Genomic DNA, 16,674 nt, shown 5'->3' on the forward strand with positions numbered 1-16,674 from the left:
CTGTGTTGTGTGACTCATCAGATAAACAACTCTCCCTCAAAAACACCTCCCCAGATTATTGCACTTTGAAGTTTCACATGTACAGTGCCAAACCTAATGCAGGTATGTGTAAAAGCCAGCAGTGGCTTACGGAGACTGCAGCTCGTTCCTGCCTGATTCTCTGCTACTCTCCTTTGGTGTTTTGACTGCCAAATTTTGTGGTTTTGTGGGTCTTGAATCTCAGCTCTCTGCTGTCAGCTCTCTGAGATGGAAGGAGTAGGCATGGCCCAGATGCTTGCCTGGAGCAGAAATAGCTCATCTTTCTACTACTGTTCTCCATCAGGTCCCCTGAGTCTTGAATTTCTGGCAGACAGCGTTCCACAGGGAGAATAAACCCCAGACCTTTACCTTGCAGTTATTGTAAAAACCTGATTATGGTTTTGTTGTTATTTACCAGACTGAAATAGAGATATAACAAATCTATTATACTTTCTTAGTAAATCAGTAAGCTTATACTGGTAAAACCTCTTCAGACTTTGGAATATTCAGTAATCCCCTCACATTTCCAGGGGCTTTTGTGTATTCCCAGTGTTTTGTCTACGTTGCAGTCCCCAGCTTTGAGGGGGGATGTGTACTGATAGGGGTGTGTTTCTGGATGGGTGTTTTCAAAACCCCAGAGAGACAACAGGAACCAAGCAGCTGGAAAGATAAACAGCTCCTGTTAATGATTTAAGGGTCGATGAGTATCTGTACATATTTATTTCAGACTGGGATGTCGCAAAGGTGAGCATTAAAGCCCTGTTGCTTCTGATCTTTACGATCTGCCGGTGCGCAGAGCGCGCAGTGCAGGCGTGTGTCTCTCCGGGTGGTTGTATCGTGTGTGGAGGTGAGCCTGCGCGGGGTAGGTGGGTGGGTGCAGGCTGAGATCCAGCACCTGCCGCGCGGGACTTACCTTCTGCGCTCTCCGCTTGTCGGCTCGCTGGTTCTGGTGGTAAATCCGGCTGAAGTTGGACACAATGACTGGAACCGGCAGAGCAATGACCAGCACCCCGCTCAGGGAGCAAATGGAGCCAAATATCTTCCCAGCAATTGTCTTGGGCACCATGTCACCATAACTAGAGGGAGGGGGGAAAAAAAAAAAACACAAAGGGAAGCCCCTCCTTCAGACAAGTGCAACGGCACCAAAAGCCTTTTCAGGTTCCCTGAGTGCGCAGCAACGGGAGTGTCCGGGTTAGACACTAAAGCTTAGACATCCACCATGCAAGCAACAATTCATGTGGTGCTGTCATCCTGGAGATGACAAGTGACACCACGCTTTGGCAATGAATTAAACTAAACCAAAGAATGGCACTTTTGTTGCAGAATAGATGTGCCAGTTCGGGGAACTGCTGCGTACGTTAAATTCACATCCTTGCTCATTTAGTACCTACCTCGCCATGTAGATGAGCTCTAACAAACTGTACGTCTGCTTGTGAGCAGGTTCATATATTTTCATTCTCTTGTATCCAGGTGCAAATAAGGACTGATTTACACATTCGTTTCAAAACCCAGCAGTTTCCTTGCCATCTGCACAGTCAGAAATTTGGGGGTTGTTCGAAGTCTGGATTCAGTAAAGGGTGAATTCTTGGGAATCTGAGACCAGCTGAAAAATACTCAGGCAAACCTCTGCACTGGGCTTGACCCAGCAATCTTCATTAACAATTGTAATTTGTATGTTCAATAATACCAGCAGAATCTGAGATGGAGTAATCCATTTTGCACAGATGGAGGAGGGTGCTGGTTTCGGTTCTGCGGGTTCCACACAACAGAAATCGCTAATCTGCTGAGCGCTTATTCCCTGTTTGTGTTTTTTTTTACTTTGCATATTGCAAAAGCTTCCTGCGGCGCTTTTATGCTTAACCTTTACTACTGACCTTCTGTAAAGAGAACCAGCGTGCTGTGCCGTGTGGCCGCTCGTCGCGGCCCTAGGAAGGAGCATGGCTGGGGTTCCCTCACGGAACACCCGGCGCTGAACCCGCGCCGCCTCGCTGAAGGCCACGCTATAGTGAAGGTGGGGGGGATGTTGGATTCTGATTTACACTTTGGCCTGGCACAGTCCCCACGTTGCATCCCAGGTGATTGGGCCTCTTAATTGTAACTGACTGCACCATCACTCGCGGTTCCCCCGTCTCACAGCACAACTTCTGATCTCCAGCGGGCACCAGATGTTGGCGGTGCAGAGGCTGCGCCCTGCCTTCAGCAGATGTGGTGTAACCTCCGTCGGAGGCTCTCCCTCCCCTGCAGTTTGCCCTCTGGAAGGGACTTCAAAGATTTCTTCGGCATATGGTTGACAGGCAAATAAAAACCCCTCTAGGAAGCTGGGTGTGGGCTGCAGCGTGTCCTGATCACGTAACAAAAAGCTCATTTGTAGCTAATGCCCCTGGAGTATGATAGGAACATGATTCGCACAGCCACTGGCTGAGTTTGCAGGCCTTGTTTCAGTGAGCCATTTATTACATGCTTACATGCATATGTATGTTCATATCAATATTTATTGAAGTAATTTTCATCGCGAGGAGAGGGGAAAGCAAGCAGCCAAATAACAACAGATTTAAAAAAAATTAAAAACCCCTCCGTTACTGAATGACTGTGTACAAACCAGTGGGGTCCAGGAATTCCCAGCGTATCCTGTGACTCAGGAGGGCACATTGTACTCTGTGAAATCCCACTACAAGCAGGTTTATGTGACCTGGCTACACCCTGGAGTAGGAGAGACGTCCTAGGCACTGCAACCTGCTGAACTCTTGCAGCAGACAGGGGAAGGTTTCTCAAGTTAAAATCTGGGCCTAAGGAAGCCTTGGCACTTGGGCCCCTAGTTGCTCTCAAATGGTGTTTGGGATTTCTGTGCTTTTCTTTGGGGTGTTCTGGTGTTGGATGCAGCAATATTGAAAAGCAAAATGATTGACCTTGGACGTCTGCAAAAGACCAACAAAGCTTTTATGGGAGTAGAGTTGTGCTAAGAATAATTTACATCCAAGGGGAAAACCAACTATGTCAAAACCTTTTTTTTTATCAGCTCAACCTCTTTCCCCCATCCAAAAACTTGTTGGTATGAGGGTCTCTGAATAAAAGCAGAACTCACTACACATTAACTGCTCACTCCTGGGCGTCTCTCGTGCTCTTCTAGGCTCGGTGGCCAAGCACCTGTGTCAAAGCTTATCACTGCTGGGCTATCACACTCACTTGTGTCCCAGGAAGGGCTTAGTTTCAGGCTAAGTGACACCTTTTCTTTGGCATTTTCAGGTTTTTGCTGTTGGTTTTGGTGTAAACGCTTCAGGGTTCACTAGCCAAGGCTTAACTATCTTAAGCAGAATCCTTTTCCTGCCTTCACCTGCATTAAAACCCCTCAGAATACCTCAAATCAATAAAATGCTATTTATGTCTATTAACTTTTTAGCTGCTGCTTTACGCAAAGATAGTTTAAAACCTCTTGCTAAGTGACAAGGTCTTCTGCCTCATTTAATGCTGTTCTAAAAAAAAATCTTTCTTACTTTTCTCCTGCCACCCCTTAACACAATAAGGCTGAAAATTAATCATATGCCTCAAACATGATCTCAGTGACCCGGAGCACTGCGAGAAAGCCCTTCTGTGCGTTTGTAGAAGGTATAATAATAAGTGTCTGGCTCACAGTCTGTCTTGTAGTTTTGTTCTTACACGCAGACTGAGAGTTACCTCATTACTTGGGACTTCAGAGAAGGTGCTTTATAACACCGTCAGGAAAGATCAGACTGTCTTGGAGCGCAGAGGATTTTGCTGGGGAGATGCAGAACTTCATTTGCAAAACTATTATGAGAGATACCGCAATGAGCCGTTTTGCGCTGGCTGGAGCAGGCTGCAGAGGAACAAGACCTAAACGTGTAACGCTGACTTCTGGACCTACCGCAGAGTCATCTGACATCTGACAGCTGCTGGCTTTGTGCCCCCGGGTTTCCGCGGCACGTCGTGCGCTTGCAGCCGTGGCCTCTGGCCTTACCGGGCTGACCTGCGGTGTGAGTTGGGAATGTCCGAGCTCTTTGATCAGAGTAAAACCCTGCTGGAACTTGATCTAGATCCTCTTGTGCTGAAGGAGAGGCCTCCCTTTGACTTTGACTCTGATGAGGTCTGGAACAAACCGATAAAGTTGCAGTTGTTCTCCTCTTGCATTGACATATGCAGCTCCTGCAATATTAATTGCTGGAGCGACTATTTTTGTCCTGATGGTACCACGAGGTACTAATGGCCACATGGCATATTTGTAACAGGTACAGCATCAAATAATCTTAAATATTGGATTTCAGTTAGTACTAATTGGGCATTTTAAACCCAAAACTTTTTTTTTTTTTTCCCCCAGACTAGAATGAGAGAACTCTGCTTTCCCATTCATTTGTTTAGTAAAAGGCAACTCGTCACCTAAAAAATCTCTTCTACAGAAAGTGCATTTTTAGTAATTCATCAATAATATCATTAGAGCACCAAGAAGATAGAAGAATTTGGTAATGATTAATGTTCAGAGGGTCTAACGGGATGTTTGATCCTGTAATAAAACAACGAGAGGCTGCAGATTCAGTAGACTTTTAATGTGACCTCTAGTAAATCACCTCAGCTCTCTGTACCTGAGTTCCCCGTTTCTGAAATTGGTTAAGTTGGTTACTTGTTCTTTGCCTGCTTGGTTAAGTGGGTGGTCGGTTCTTCAGAGCAGGGGCTGCCCCGTGTTCGGAATACACCCGACCCCCAGCAGTGACCCCCAAGGACTACTGCTACTGCCTTACAAATAGTAATAAACAAGGCAGCGGTACAGAAATCTGGAGTAAACACAGCCTGTACGTGGCTCCAGGCTTGTCCAGAGATAAATGCTGAGCATCGACTAGGTTGGATGTGGAACGTGCCTAGGGATAAATGTCTTTTCTATTTATTTTGCCAGGAATCCGGTTAGATGGCGTCAGATTCAGCCAGTTTTCAGTTGCTGAATTCATGGCTCTGCTTACGGGCTCTGCCAGGGGAGCTGCCCTTGCTGCCGCAGCCCCGTCGGGGCTCTCTCCACGCACTGGGAATGGTGCTGGAGCATCTGCCCACATATCCTGTGTTTCCAGCTTCGGTTTGTCCCCCTTTCTTCTTGTGTCCCCTCAAAGCCCCATTTCCTACCAGGGAAGCACTGAACACTGAGACTCTTACTCATTGTACACATCACGTGAAGTTCAAGTAAAGCCCTAAACGGACAAACCAGGAAAAAAACAACATAGGAAATTACTCTTAAGTGGTCACTCTTTAGACTGGAAAAGACTGAATGCAGAATTTCAATATATATATATTTATTTATTTTTTTTATTTGTAGCGTGATTTCTGTGTTCTTTGGATATACAAGGGGTCATATGTCACTCACCCTAATTAGCAGCTATTAGCCTTGACAGCATAATGTGCTGTTGTTTTTCTCTCTGTCAGTACAGAAAATGTTATCAAATAGAGGTCACTGCTTCCCAGTTCTGGTTTTAGTGGTAGAGGTGTCTGGACACTGCTTAGCTCCCCAGCTGGAGACAGCAATAAATAAGGTGCTGAACAGCTCATCAAATGACTCACTCTAAAAATAGACTCTCAGCAGCATCTCTGATGATCCTGTCTCTCTGTGCAACATCCACAGCCCTGGAAATAGGGAACTCTAGTCAAAAAGCTGGAAGGTCCTGTGGTATAGGGACCTCGGAAGGGTGCTACAGCAATACCAACTGTTGGGGACAGTGGAAGAGCTTTTCAGAGGATGCTCTTTTCCAGCAGCCTTTTTGTGCACCAGTTTTTCAGCCGGTGTAAGGCGAGCACTGGGGAGAGGCCGTGTGGCTGTTGTCTCATGAGTTCCTCTAGGTGCGGAGGAGGTAAGAGTGCAACTGCAAATTGCTAAACCTGTATCCCAGCACCTGCCTCCTGACCAGCACAGGCCCTGTCTTCGGGCAGAGTCTCTCCGGAGCTGCCTCAGGGAGGGCAGTCAGGCCCCGCGGAGCAGCGCGCTGCGGGGTCCGTGCCCGCTCCCCTGCCCCAGGGGACTGGGTTGAGGTTGTGGAACCACCACCAGAACCTGGGGACAGCGGGCTCGTGGATCAAGTGGTCAGAAGAAGACTCTGCTGCTTCTGGTTGCTCCGTTTAAGTGGTCAAGGGACATTTCCTGCCTGGTGGCGCAAAACCGTGTGGTTTTCACACGCAGCCTGTGAAAGCTGAAATATCCCATGGAGGATGGAAACAGAAACAATGCTGCTTCAAATGATTTCGTATTTCTGCCTCATACTGGCACTAAGAGCTCTTCGAGATCTTCTTTCTCTCTAACCTTTTGCCTGGCACAATAGAGTCAAAAGAAGATTTCACTCCAGCCTGTAAGCTTCTGCTTTCGGGACAATGAGGACAGAGTAATAACATTGTGTACCGTACAATAGAATATGATTTTGAAAACCTTTTGCATGGAGGAGATATAATAAAGCATGGAATTAGCATGTAGCTTTCCAGGTGCAAGAGATCCTTTTTTTATACTGTAAGTAAATCGCTGTGCAATGTTTTGATTTGCACAGAGGAGGAAAAAAAAAGTCTAAAATTCAGCTGGAATGTTTCAGCTGCATTGCAAGAGTGCGTCTGTTGCCTTTGACAGCTCAGAGGAGCTCATGTCCCTCCGGTTAATAGGTACAAGTCCAATGTAATCATGCTAATGCTGCTTTGAACCTCCAGTGAAATAATGATCGTGTCACTTCCAATGATACAATGAAAACAAAAGCAAATATTACTCATTCCTTCCTTGGTTTTGCACATGACGAATGAACAGGGAGTTAACAGCTATGGTACGGGGGCTGGGGATAGTTAGATCTTTTGTTTAGGGTTTAATTTCCCGGTTCCTCTGCCACACTGGGTGTTTCATTTGCCTCTCTGGAATTACCCCATCACAACCCGCAGCTCTGCGGAGCACAGCGAGCTGCTGCTCACGTGGGCTGTTTCCTGCCCGGCTGGGCTGCAGCCTCTCACGTAGTCGTACCTGCGGGTACACGAGGATGCCGTTGGCTTTTTCAGCAGAGGCGTACAGACTTTCACGTGCTGTATCACATTCCTGAGCACTGGGAAGGCGAGAGGAGGGCTCTGGAGCTGCTGAGGCAGCGGTGGCTGATGGACTGGATGCAGACCTGCACACAGAACCGCTCCCCAGGTCTGGACGTTGACTTTGTCACGGGCCTCGGGACAGACAGGGCCACTTTCTGATTTTTCCACGCCCATAAGGGAGATCAAGATATTTTCAGAGTTGTCCTGGACAAGTGTTGTGAGGATTAATTAGTTAAGGCTGGCATGATATTTGAAAATACTGGAGAAGTTTTTTTGCAAGTGTTCTGCAGACACGGACTCAGTAATCCATGTCCATAAGGACAGCCTGGTAGGTTAATGTCAGCTTTTAAAGTATACTAATGCTAGAAGGAATGGGATGCACTGACGTATGCCTGAGGAACCTGACACGTGAGGAGGCTTGTGGTGCCTCCTCAAAGAGCGTGCTGTAAACAGAGCCATAATGGCTTTGAAGCAAGAGAATCTATAAACAGGCTGTCAAATGACAGACTTGAACAGCAAATCAGCTGTGTCCAGGGAAGACAGAGCCTATTTCATGCTAGGATTCTTTTACATTAAATATACTTATTTTCTGCCTTGTTTTGAGCTGGGCAGCTCCCCAGCTGGGTATTCAACCTCTGCAATATCTGGCTTGGTTTTACACTAGTGGGTTGGGGTTTTTTTGCTGGTATATTTTATTTGTTAATGTTTTCATGGATGCTTTCATCCTCCCTAGATATTCTGCTGAAATTACATCCATCAGGGAAGCTGCGAGGGATGAGTGCTGTAGATGTGTATCAGTGCTAGCAGCAGAAGCTTATCTTTAGTACTCAGATTCATCTTGATTTTTTGTAAAACAGTGGTCAGCAGTTACTTAGTAGGGATTTTCCAGGTAGTGTTGCCTTTTTGATATTTTTCTTGTTGGTAAATTTGTATTTGTTACCGAGTTTTGTGTAACAAAAGGACTGGGAGATGTATCTGAAATCCTGGAGAAAGGTCTGATGCAGTTAGGTCCTTTTCTCATACCAAGAGAAGTGAATGTGCAACGAAATGGGAAGATGAGACATTTAAAACTGAGAGGGATTTCTGTACAGGGCTAGAAGTGATCTCAGTGGAACTCACTGTTTCAAGATACTGTGGGGGATTTGTGGGAGATTGACGAAAGGACTGGTCAGCTCTCCTTTTATTAACAGCGAGCCATGTAGTTACATCACCCGGGGTGATAAAGGATCACTGAGGAGATGCAAAGCCTGTGGCTTCTCTAAGAGTGAGAATTAGAAAGAGAGGCAGGTTATTCCCTAATGACTTGCTCGGGGAGATCTGTCCTTCTGGGTAGCCCTTACAGCCCTCACCAAAGCCAAATTAAGGGCTCGGATGGACTTGGGGTCAGCTGTAGCCTGCTCGTTCCTGTCCTTGTACAAGACAGGTGATGTAGCTGAAGGTCTCTGAGAGCAACTGGTAGCATAAATATTCCTTACAACAACAGCAGGCCCTGCCCAAAGAAATGGGAATATTTATGTAGATTCAGGAATAAACTGAGTAGGTTATTTAATACACTGAGGGTTGAGAACACTTAATATATGCACACACTAGTTCCATTTATTCTTCCCGGCTTGGATCAACTTCTCAGCCTGTAGGCAGTTAAAACAGATGGTCTGAATTTGGGTAACATTCAGACCTTGAGTTGAAGCTAAAAATGGAATTTCATTGGCAAGGAAAGTAGGTCAGAAAGCTAAAGCCCCTAGTCCTAAAATGATGAAGGGCTTCTAATCAAGTGTTCTCTGCTCATTAAAAGGAGCAGGGGAAGAAATATTATTAGAGACCTTTGAAAAAGGGATTACAATGGGAGTGCGAGCACCCTCCTTCCTGCGAGGAGACCCGTGTGTTTGCAAACCCGTTCCGGTGTGAGAGATGGGGCGAGCAGGAACGTCCCTCCCCGAGGTCCCTGGGCTGGCGGCAGGGAAGGGTTTTCTTCCCGGGAACCTCAGCGCCTTCCTCTTCTGCTTCGGTCAGAGCCGCGCTGCCAGGGGAGCCGCTCTGCACAGCCTCTATTAATACCTTCCACACTAGTAATCCTTCCCACCCTAACGCTGTCGTCCCCCTGACTCAGGTTCTGTCATTTTATCACCTCTGCAAATGGTGACTTGCACCTGAGACTCTCAGTCAGTGATTTCTTTGCTCTTCATCCTTTTCAAATGCGTGCCAACTGCAGAAAGCTTTCTTCCATGTAGCCGACGGGGATTATCCAAAGCAAATGGGGAACCTGTACCAGTCAGCACAGTGGTCCCAGTTCAGCACATTTTCAGCCATTGCTTAATATTAAGCACATACTTCATTCCCGTTCACCGAGAAGATGACAATGTGCTTGTTCAAATTTTTTTTTAAATGGTACTAAGATGAATATTTGTTCTTTGCATTTTGCAAACCCAAGCTAATACACTGTCATTATTCCTCTCCCTTTCCCTTCAAACTACTGCTAGAAATTACATTTCTCTGAACGGAAAATCGCCTGCGTTTCAGCTCTGCCAGCAAATGCGTTTTTAGAGATAGTGTCAGAGCCTCCTGTTTGCTCTCCCTCATTGTAGATGTGAACTGTCTGCCTTGACCCTTGGCTGTCACAGTAGCAGGTGACAAAAGTCGGACTGAGATCTGGAACATCCCGTTGGTCTGTAGCACTCAGAAACGACACACAGGGAATTGTCTGCTACTTCCCAGAAATAGCAGTTTGTTATGCCAAAGGCATCTCGCTAAAGAAAAAGAGATGTTTTCTTTCTTAAGATCTCACGTTTCTCTGTGACCACTTAATAAGGCATTAACTAGTTTTTTATAAAAAAAAAAAAGGAAAAATTTGAATTGTTGATTTGAGAGTTATTCAAGGAAAAGGAGGAATTGACTTCAGTGTAGAATCAATATAAGAAAAGCTGAATTTTGCTTTGCAGAAAATACCTCCAGTCTTAACATCCACACCGTACTGTTGTTTGTTCCTAACATTTCATTCAGCTTTCAGAGGAAGCTCTATTCCTTTTAGTTCTCACAAAGGTGATATATCTAGCAAAAAGTGATCTCAGTTTTCTTTTGCTTCAGGCATCACCAAACAGCTATGCTGTCATCTGAGTTTTTGATCCTCAGATCTCAGTTTCGGTAGTGATAGATGTAGCAGAAAAAGCTTTTTTAGGTGGGTTTTTTTTTTTGGTTGGTTGTTTTTTTTTGTTAGCGTAATGAACTTAACAGCATTTTTGGTCAGACAGATCTTTCTCCAATCGACAGAGTTACTTTTGATTTGAAATTTATTGAGGAGACCTAGGGGGAAACACCAAAGATATCTGGGCTGTTATTTTTTTTGAGCAGAAGACGACAGTAAAGAGGAAATATTTCAGTGGCCCTCAGAACCGGCGGGCGGTGGTGGTGGTAATTTCATGCCATTCTGAAGTTCTCTGCACTAGAGAATTTCAAGTGAAGAGCAACTGCTGCATGTTGGTGCACCTCAAACCCTCAGACACTGGAAGTCTGTGTGTTGCAGAACAAGTTGCAGAATAATGGAGTCTAGCAAGAAAAGAGTCAGAATCCATTTCCTACACTTGTGTTCCGCGGATTACAAAGGTCCTCGGTTCCCTGAACCAGGGAAGTTTTGGTTTTTTTTTTCTACTCTAAGCTGCAAATTCAAAAACTTGTGGTAATGGCAGTGTCAGGGGCCCGTGTGGGTCTCCAGAGCGGTCCCTTGCCCAGAGCGGGTCTGTTGGCAGCAGAATTGAAAAACGTTCACAAGTTACTGTTGGTTGAGGGAAAGCTCGCTGGTTTACCGTAACAATGGGGATCTGTTTCGTAACATGAGCAAAAAAAAAATCCATTTGATTCTCTTTCCTGAGAAAAGGCGCACCCCTTGCTGTGTAACTCCATATCGTGGGGTTTTCCCCCGTGAAGGTGAAAGTGTGACATTATTTTCAAGGACTCCTGCTTCCTTGGTAATTGAAGCTTTTCACCCTGAACCTGACAGCAAGTTCTTCCTCGGTCAATATTTAATTTAATTTGAATTCTAATGTGGGCACTAAGACTCAAATCCATTTATAAGAATTAGCCCTTGTGGTGATATGGGGCAGTCACCCCCCGCGGGTTCTTTTTGCCCCTTAAACCGTAGAGCTGTGGCACGCGTGCGAGTTGTAGCGAGGCGCCGCGCTCTGACCTTTTGTTTATTTTTTTCATTTGATTTCAATTAACCTCGGTGCACGGCGGCTCCCCGCACGCAGGCGAGGGGAAGTCTGCAGTGTCAGCTCTGATGCTCAGGGGCGTCTTGCCTAACAGCTTGTGATTATAACGTGCTTAAAGAAGTTACTGTACACACGGTTACTAATTAGTTTATGATTTAGCGTTGTTATCGTTTTACTAGTATGTCAGTCATTATAATTTGTCTGCAAATGAACAGAGGTGTGGTTTATCCAATATAGAGCACACACTGGCTGAAATAAAGCCAATTAAAGTGAAACAGCAGCTTTGCAGCTGCCCACTATGGGGCGAGCCCTTCATCCTGGTTTTTCTTGCTTTGACCCGTAGTAGTATTTTTAACCTTAATGTTTTCTGTAGCTGTCAAGCATCAACCATACTCAGAAAAGATTAGGAAAACGTCCTGAGTGTTACTGTCCATCTGACCATCATCCGATACAGGTATCTGGCATGTTGAGTGCTTTTTTTCTCAATAACACGTACTTTTTAAAAAGTATTTGTTTTAATGGCAAATAAAATGTCCCAGATTAGGGCATTATTTATTTCTGGCTGCATACACTAAAGGCCTTTTAAATTGCTTCATTCATTATTAATCCGAGAAGAATCCTCATATTACTCAGAGTGAAAACCTTATACAATTACCTGATAGTAGAATCCATTTCTTTTAGCACCTTAAAGCTCTCTGTAAAAGAAATGTTTGCAGAAAACCTACAAGCTGGAGAGGGCAGTTAGTGCATCGAGCAATTAGAGTTTTCACCTAATAGCAGGGTTGAAGACTCCCTGCCCTGTCTTAAATTCTTAACTGTGGTGTCAGCTTAAAGGAAATGCTGGGGTTTTGCTTTCATTTTATCCTCATCTTTTTCTCTTCTGTCTTTTTAAGCAGCTTGAGCGTCCATGCTGAGCCATGTCACATTCAAAATGATACACATACTGTGCATTTTAATGAGCTGCTAACACTGATTATGCAAAAAGCAATCTCAGAAATATTTACTGAGTCAAAAAAAAAAAAAAAAAAAAAAGCCCATGGGGAATTAATTAGCTTTTTTAAGAACTGGCTTTCTGAAAGCCTCAGATTCTGGAAAAGTTGAGTTTGGAAGTGGGAGCAGTTTCAAAGGAGTTGAAGAAGTGAGCAGAAGAAAAAGGAGTCAGTTGTAATGGAGTATTCCCCATGCCAGGCATCTCTGTACCGGTCAGAAGATGCGCTAGAAGCTGAAAATGTGATCGATCCACTCTCTAAAAGCTTTCAGAGAGGAATGCGATGCAGTGCCTGGTTTCTGTAGCCTTTCTGTGGGGATGAGCAGAGAGGGACAAAATCATCGGAGCCCTGGCCAGTTCCCCCCGCCGTGTTCATGGCAACGGATTTGAAAACGTCAGCTCTGGATGTTTGGCCAGTCACCGAATCGCGGAGTGGCTGTGGCGGGAAGGGTCTGGGGACTGTCTGGACGGATCCCTGCTCGCAGCAGGTTGCTCAGGGCTGTGGCAATCGGGTTTTTGATGTCTCCAGTGACGGAGGCTCCACGGTCTCGGTGGGCAAGCTGCTCCGGTGCTCAGCCACCCTCGCAGTAAAAAAATATGGTGAATGCCCTGGAGCTGTAGGCAGTTCTCCTTGTGCAGTGTCTTTCTTGCTACTGTATTCGAAGTTCTGCCGCTATGTGGAGGTAGCTGTGCGTTGGTACTGGGTACAGTAACACACAGATGCACAACTCTTCTCCAGAGTTCCTACGGAATGGCTTTCTGACTAGTTTATTGGAGGAGTAAAGCTGTTTTAATTCGATCATCTCCTTAGAAGCTTCATTTCTTTAATTATATTTAAGCACCTAAGCCCCTCTTTAAATAATAGTTTGAAATACTTTATATTTAAGAATAGCTATAATTTTGTAAATTTGCACAGAATTACCTTTCCTGACCAAAAGTTCTATTTCAACAATCTGGCAGTTATGATCAAACAGTGAAGTGCATAAAGTTTGTCAGGTTTATTGGAATGAGAGACGTGGCGTGAGCGAAAGATATATGTCACGTCTAAAAAATAACGTGAGCTCTGTACCCTGCTAGCTCTGTCCACAGAATATGGACCCTAATAAACACAGTTTCACAAATACAGGTTTTTTTAAATAGTGATGCCAGAAACTCACTGCATTCAAGGCAATGGAAAGTTACATACAAATCTGAGTTAGTTTTAGACCTGTGTTATTAATGCTTCCTTTTCCTGGAGATGTAAAATGCCATCCAAGGGCTGGATGTTACCTAAATACATGCTTCTGTCCCTCGCAAGGGAAAGTGATCTCATAATGTGACATATAAATGTCATCAGGTAGTGACATATAAAAGAGTAAGAATTTACTTGGATCAGGCACATGTTGGAAATGAACGACATATTTCAGTGATAGGAAGAATTACATGAGCGTCAAAGCGGTCGTGTTGCAGGGAGTAGTTGTAAGCTCTGCGGAAACTGTTTCCGTGTGGGCTGCTCAAGTCCTGGGAACGTAAGGGACAAACCCTTGTAGTAACGGGCTGAAAGGCAATCCGGAAATTCAAATGGGGGACCGGCCCTTGAAGGATGACTTGGTGTGCACAGAATATTACTGAGATCAGAAAGATTTGGAAGGAGTTTTCATTATCGCCCTTCAGTAAAATCACAAATAATGTTGGAAATGTTGTAAAGCCTGTCCCGGGGCGGGAAGGCAGCCCCGGTTTCGGGCCCTCTTATTTAGTGTGCACGAGCTCCGATGCGGGGGAACCGGGAAGTACTCGTAGTGCAGACTGTCTCAGTGTTGACTTCTAAGCAAAGCGGAATGGGGTGAATCGAAGACTTGTAGAAAGGTGTTTCAGCGCTCTCCGGTGCCGCAGGCGCGTGGTGCTGGAGTGTGTCCCCTCAGCCTGGCACCGCCTGGCCTCTGGGGGCTCTGTGCTCATCCCCACTCACCCGACTTGTGAGCAAAATTAGAACTGACGTAGGGTTAGGTTTACAGAGTTAATTGGGCTCATAAGAGGGATCACTGAAGCACTGGTGCAGGTCTAATGCTGTTTGCATCTTTACACACCTAAATAATTTTGTAAATCGGGCCATAGACACTAGATACGACTCTCGAATCCACTCTGGTTTTAGATCACATCAGGCAGCGTAGCCAGTAGGAACAGGTTTGTGCTGAGAAGAGGCACAGTCTGAACGTTATACACCATGAAAAATTGGGAGCTCGTACCCAGACCCTGTGCCTACCTCCGCTCACCAAAGCTGGGGTGTTTCCTCTGCAATGCAGAAGACTGTCACTTGGCGTGGGTGTGCTTTGTTCTACCTTGGTTTAGATACTTAATGATTTCTTCTCCACCCCTCCTCCTTTTTAATGGTCTTGTTTAAATAAATATTAATGCCTCGTCTTTGAGCAGGTGCAAACCTGTACTCCAGAAAGCCTGTATTATGGTTGCAGAACCATTATTGTTTCCCTATCAATCATACTCTCATTTGCTCCTGGGATGTAAAGAGCACCTGTGGCTAGTTAGCTATAGACTTTATTACAAGCTAGATGACTTCAGCGTTCCTTGCTCATAACTGTGTTTCTTCTGTTTTCTATGAATAAATTTTGATTTTTTTGGAAGCCTTGAAATAACTTTTTTTTTTTCCCCTTTATTTCATGGCTCTCTATAGCCGAAAATTAAAAGAAATAATAAAACCCCAAGAAATACCAGCGTCTCCCTGTGAACCTACTTAGTGCAGGACATCAAAAGGTTGTCACAGAAGATGGTGAAAATAAAGAGCTTTTTCTTACTCCAGCTACTTTTATCTTCTTTTATATTCTTTTAATAGTGCCTTATTTAAAAAAAAAAAAAAGTGAGCTTTAAACACCACACTACGATACAAAACTTATTCTATTAAGTGTATGATAGACAAATCAGAGAATCTTTACTTCCTTTCTTTAATAGTTTTTTTTTTTTAAATGGAAGGCCAATGCTCTGAACATGCCCTGAACGATCCCTTGGTTTGGTTTTACTTCGCTTCCTTTGAGAACAGCCACCAGGAAGGCACAACAGCGGCTTCTAGACTGAGAGGATTTACTCTTGGTGAGCTGCAGGTCTTACAGGTAGGGACTGACTTAGGGATTCACACGCTACAGTCGTGCAGAGCCTTGTGGCACTGTGTCACACGCGTGGGGGTGTGTCTGTCGCCGGTTCCAGAGCGGCTTGTGGGTCAGTCTAAACTTGTGGCAAAACCCGGTTTCACTCTATGGTCATATTACAGGAGGTGATGAGAGGGCTGGGAGGATAAAGCTAGCCTGGCAGGACTCAGCGATCCTGCCGAGAGCGCCAGCAGAGCCTTGGCTTGGTTGTTCTCTACGTGATCGCAGGGCTGCACAGACACGGGCACCCACAGCTGCTCTACAGTGCACAAGTGGAGTGTGAAGAAATGCAGCGTCCCTTCCAGTGATGGCTGGTAGCCACCAGCTTTAGTCTAAGTGTTCACCTGGAAGCCATAAACTGACGCCTTTCCTCTTCCCTGCCCCTCGCCGGTTGGCCCTCTTCACTTGGAGTGCCAGGACTTCAGGCTCTAGGATCCATCTTTATCTGTATTTTAGAATATCTTACCCATTTGTTCCTCTAAGCATGTGTTAATATTAATAACACATAGATAATTTTTCTGAGTAAGAAATCAAATTCACCTACATGCTGCCAGATCTACGCCTCCAGGGAAGCGTTCTGAGTCTAGAGCTGGTTGAATAATTCTATTCTATTTCAGACTTCTCTTTCTTCAAAGACAGACTAAAGGAGCATGCTCGCAAATACCGGTTCCTCTCGAAATGTTTTGGATTTTTGTTAGGAAAAAAAATAATAATACAAACTGTAAGCTTTTAAGTGAAAGCAGCAAAAGCCACTTGAAAATATAAGCCTGTTTGTGTATTGTTCAATTTCCCTTGTCTGTATTTGATTAAAAACACTGCAGATTTAACATGATTTTTCTTTTAAATAGAAAGAAAAACAAGAAGAAAAATAGCCCTGCATGAAACTCCCTGTTATTTTCTTCACCGGTAGAGTATTTTATCATTCTGAGCAAAAATTAACTGGAGTTGTCGAAGTTTGCCAGTGATTGATAGTGTCACCTTAAATGTTACTAGTCAAAACTTGTTTTCTCCTTTTTCACTCCTCCAGAATTCAGGTAGGCAGTTTGCCAAAGTGTAAAATCCTTTTCTGTGCAATTCGAGAAGTCAGCAGCACCCGAGCCGTGTCATCCCTCGGAACATCCCGTGGGATTAGGGGAGGGTCGGGTCCCAGCCGGGGGGCGCGGGGAGTGGGCTCCCCCCTGTTCATCTGCCTCGGCCGAGGGACACCGACCGACTAGAAGCTCAGGCCGTGTTTTTCTGGCGCTGCGGGGAAGCTCTGCTCAGTGCTGGAGCGGGAGCGGTGTCGTCC

The 16,674-nt window shown here is 45.1% G+C and overlaps 1 protein-coding gene across 5 annotated transcripts in view; it reads right to left on the bottom strand.

Annotated features, from left to right (window-relative positions):
* KCND3 (potassium voltage-gated channel subfamily D member 3) overlaps positions 1 to 16,674 on the bottom strand; it is a 127,843-nt gene that overhangs the window by 34,559 nt on the left and 76,610 nt on the right. For all 5 annotated transcript variants that reach the window (XR_012635067.1, XM_074925342.1, XM_074925344.1 and 2 more), the window contains exon 3: positions 932 to 1,094. Coding sequence is in view for 4 of the 5 variants with exons in the window: in XM_074925342.1 (XP_074781443.1) it covers positions 932 to 1,094 (163 nt within the window). In the remaining variant the exon portion in view is untranslated. The remainder of the gene's footprint in view (positions 1 to 931; positions 1,095 to 16,674) is intronic.

The sequence above is a fragment of the Athene noctua genome, chromosome 23, assembly GCF_965140245.1.
Source record: "Athene noctua chromosome 23, bAthNoc1.hap1.1, whole genome shotgun sequence".
NCBI lineage: Eukaryota > Metazoa > Chordata > Aves > Strigiformes > Strigidae > Athene > Athene noctua.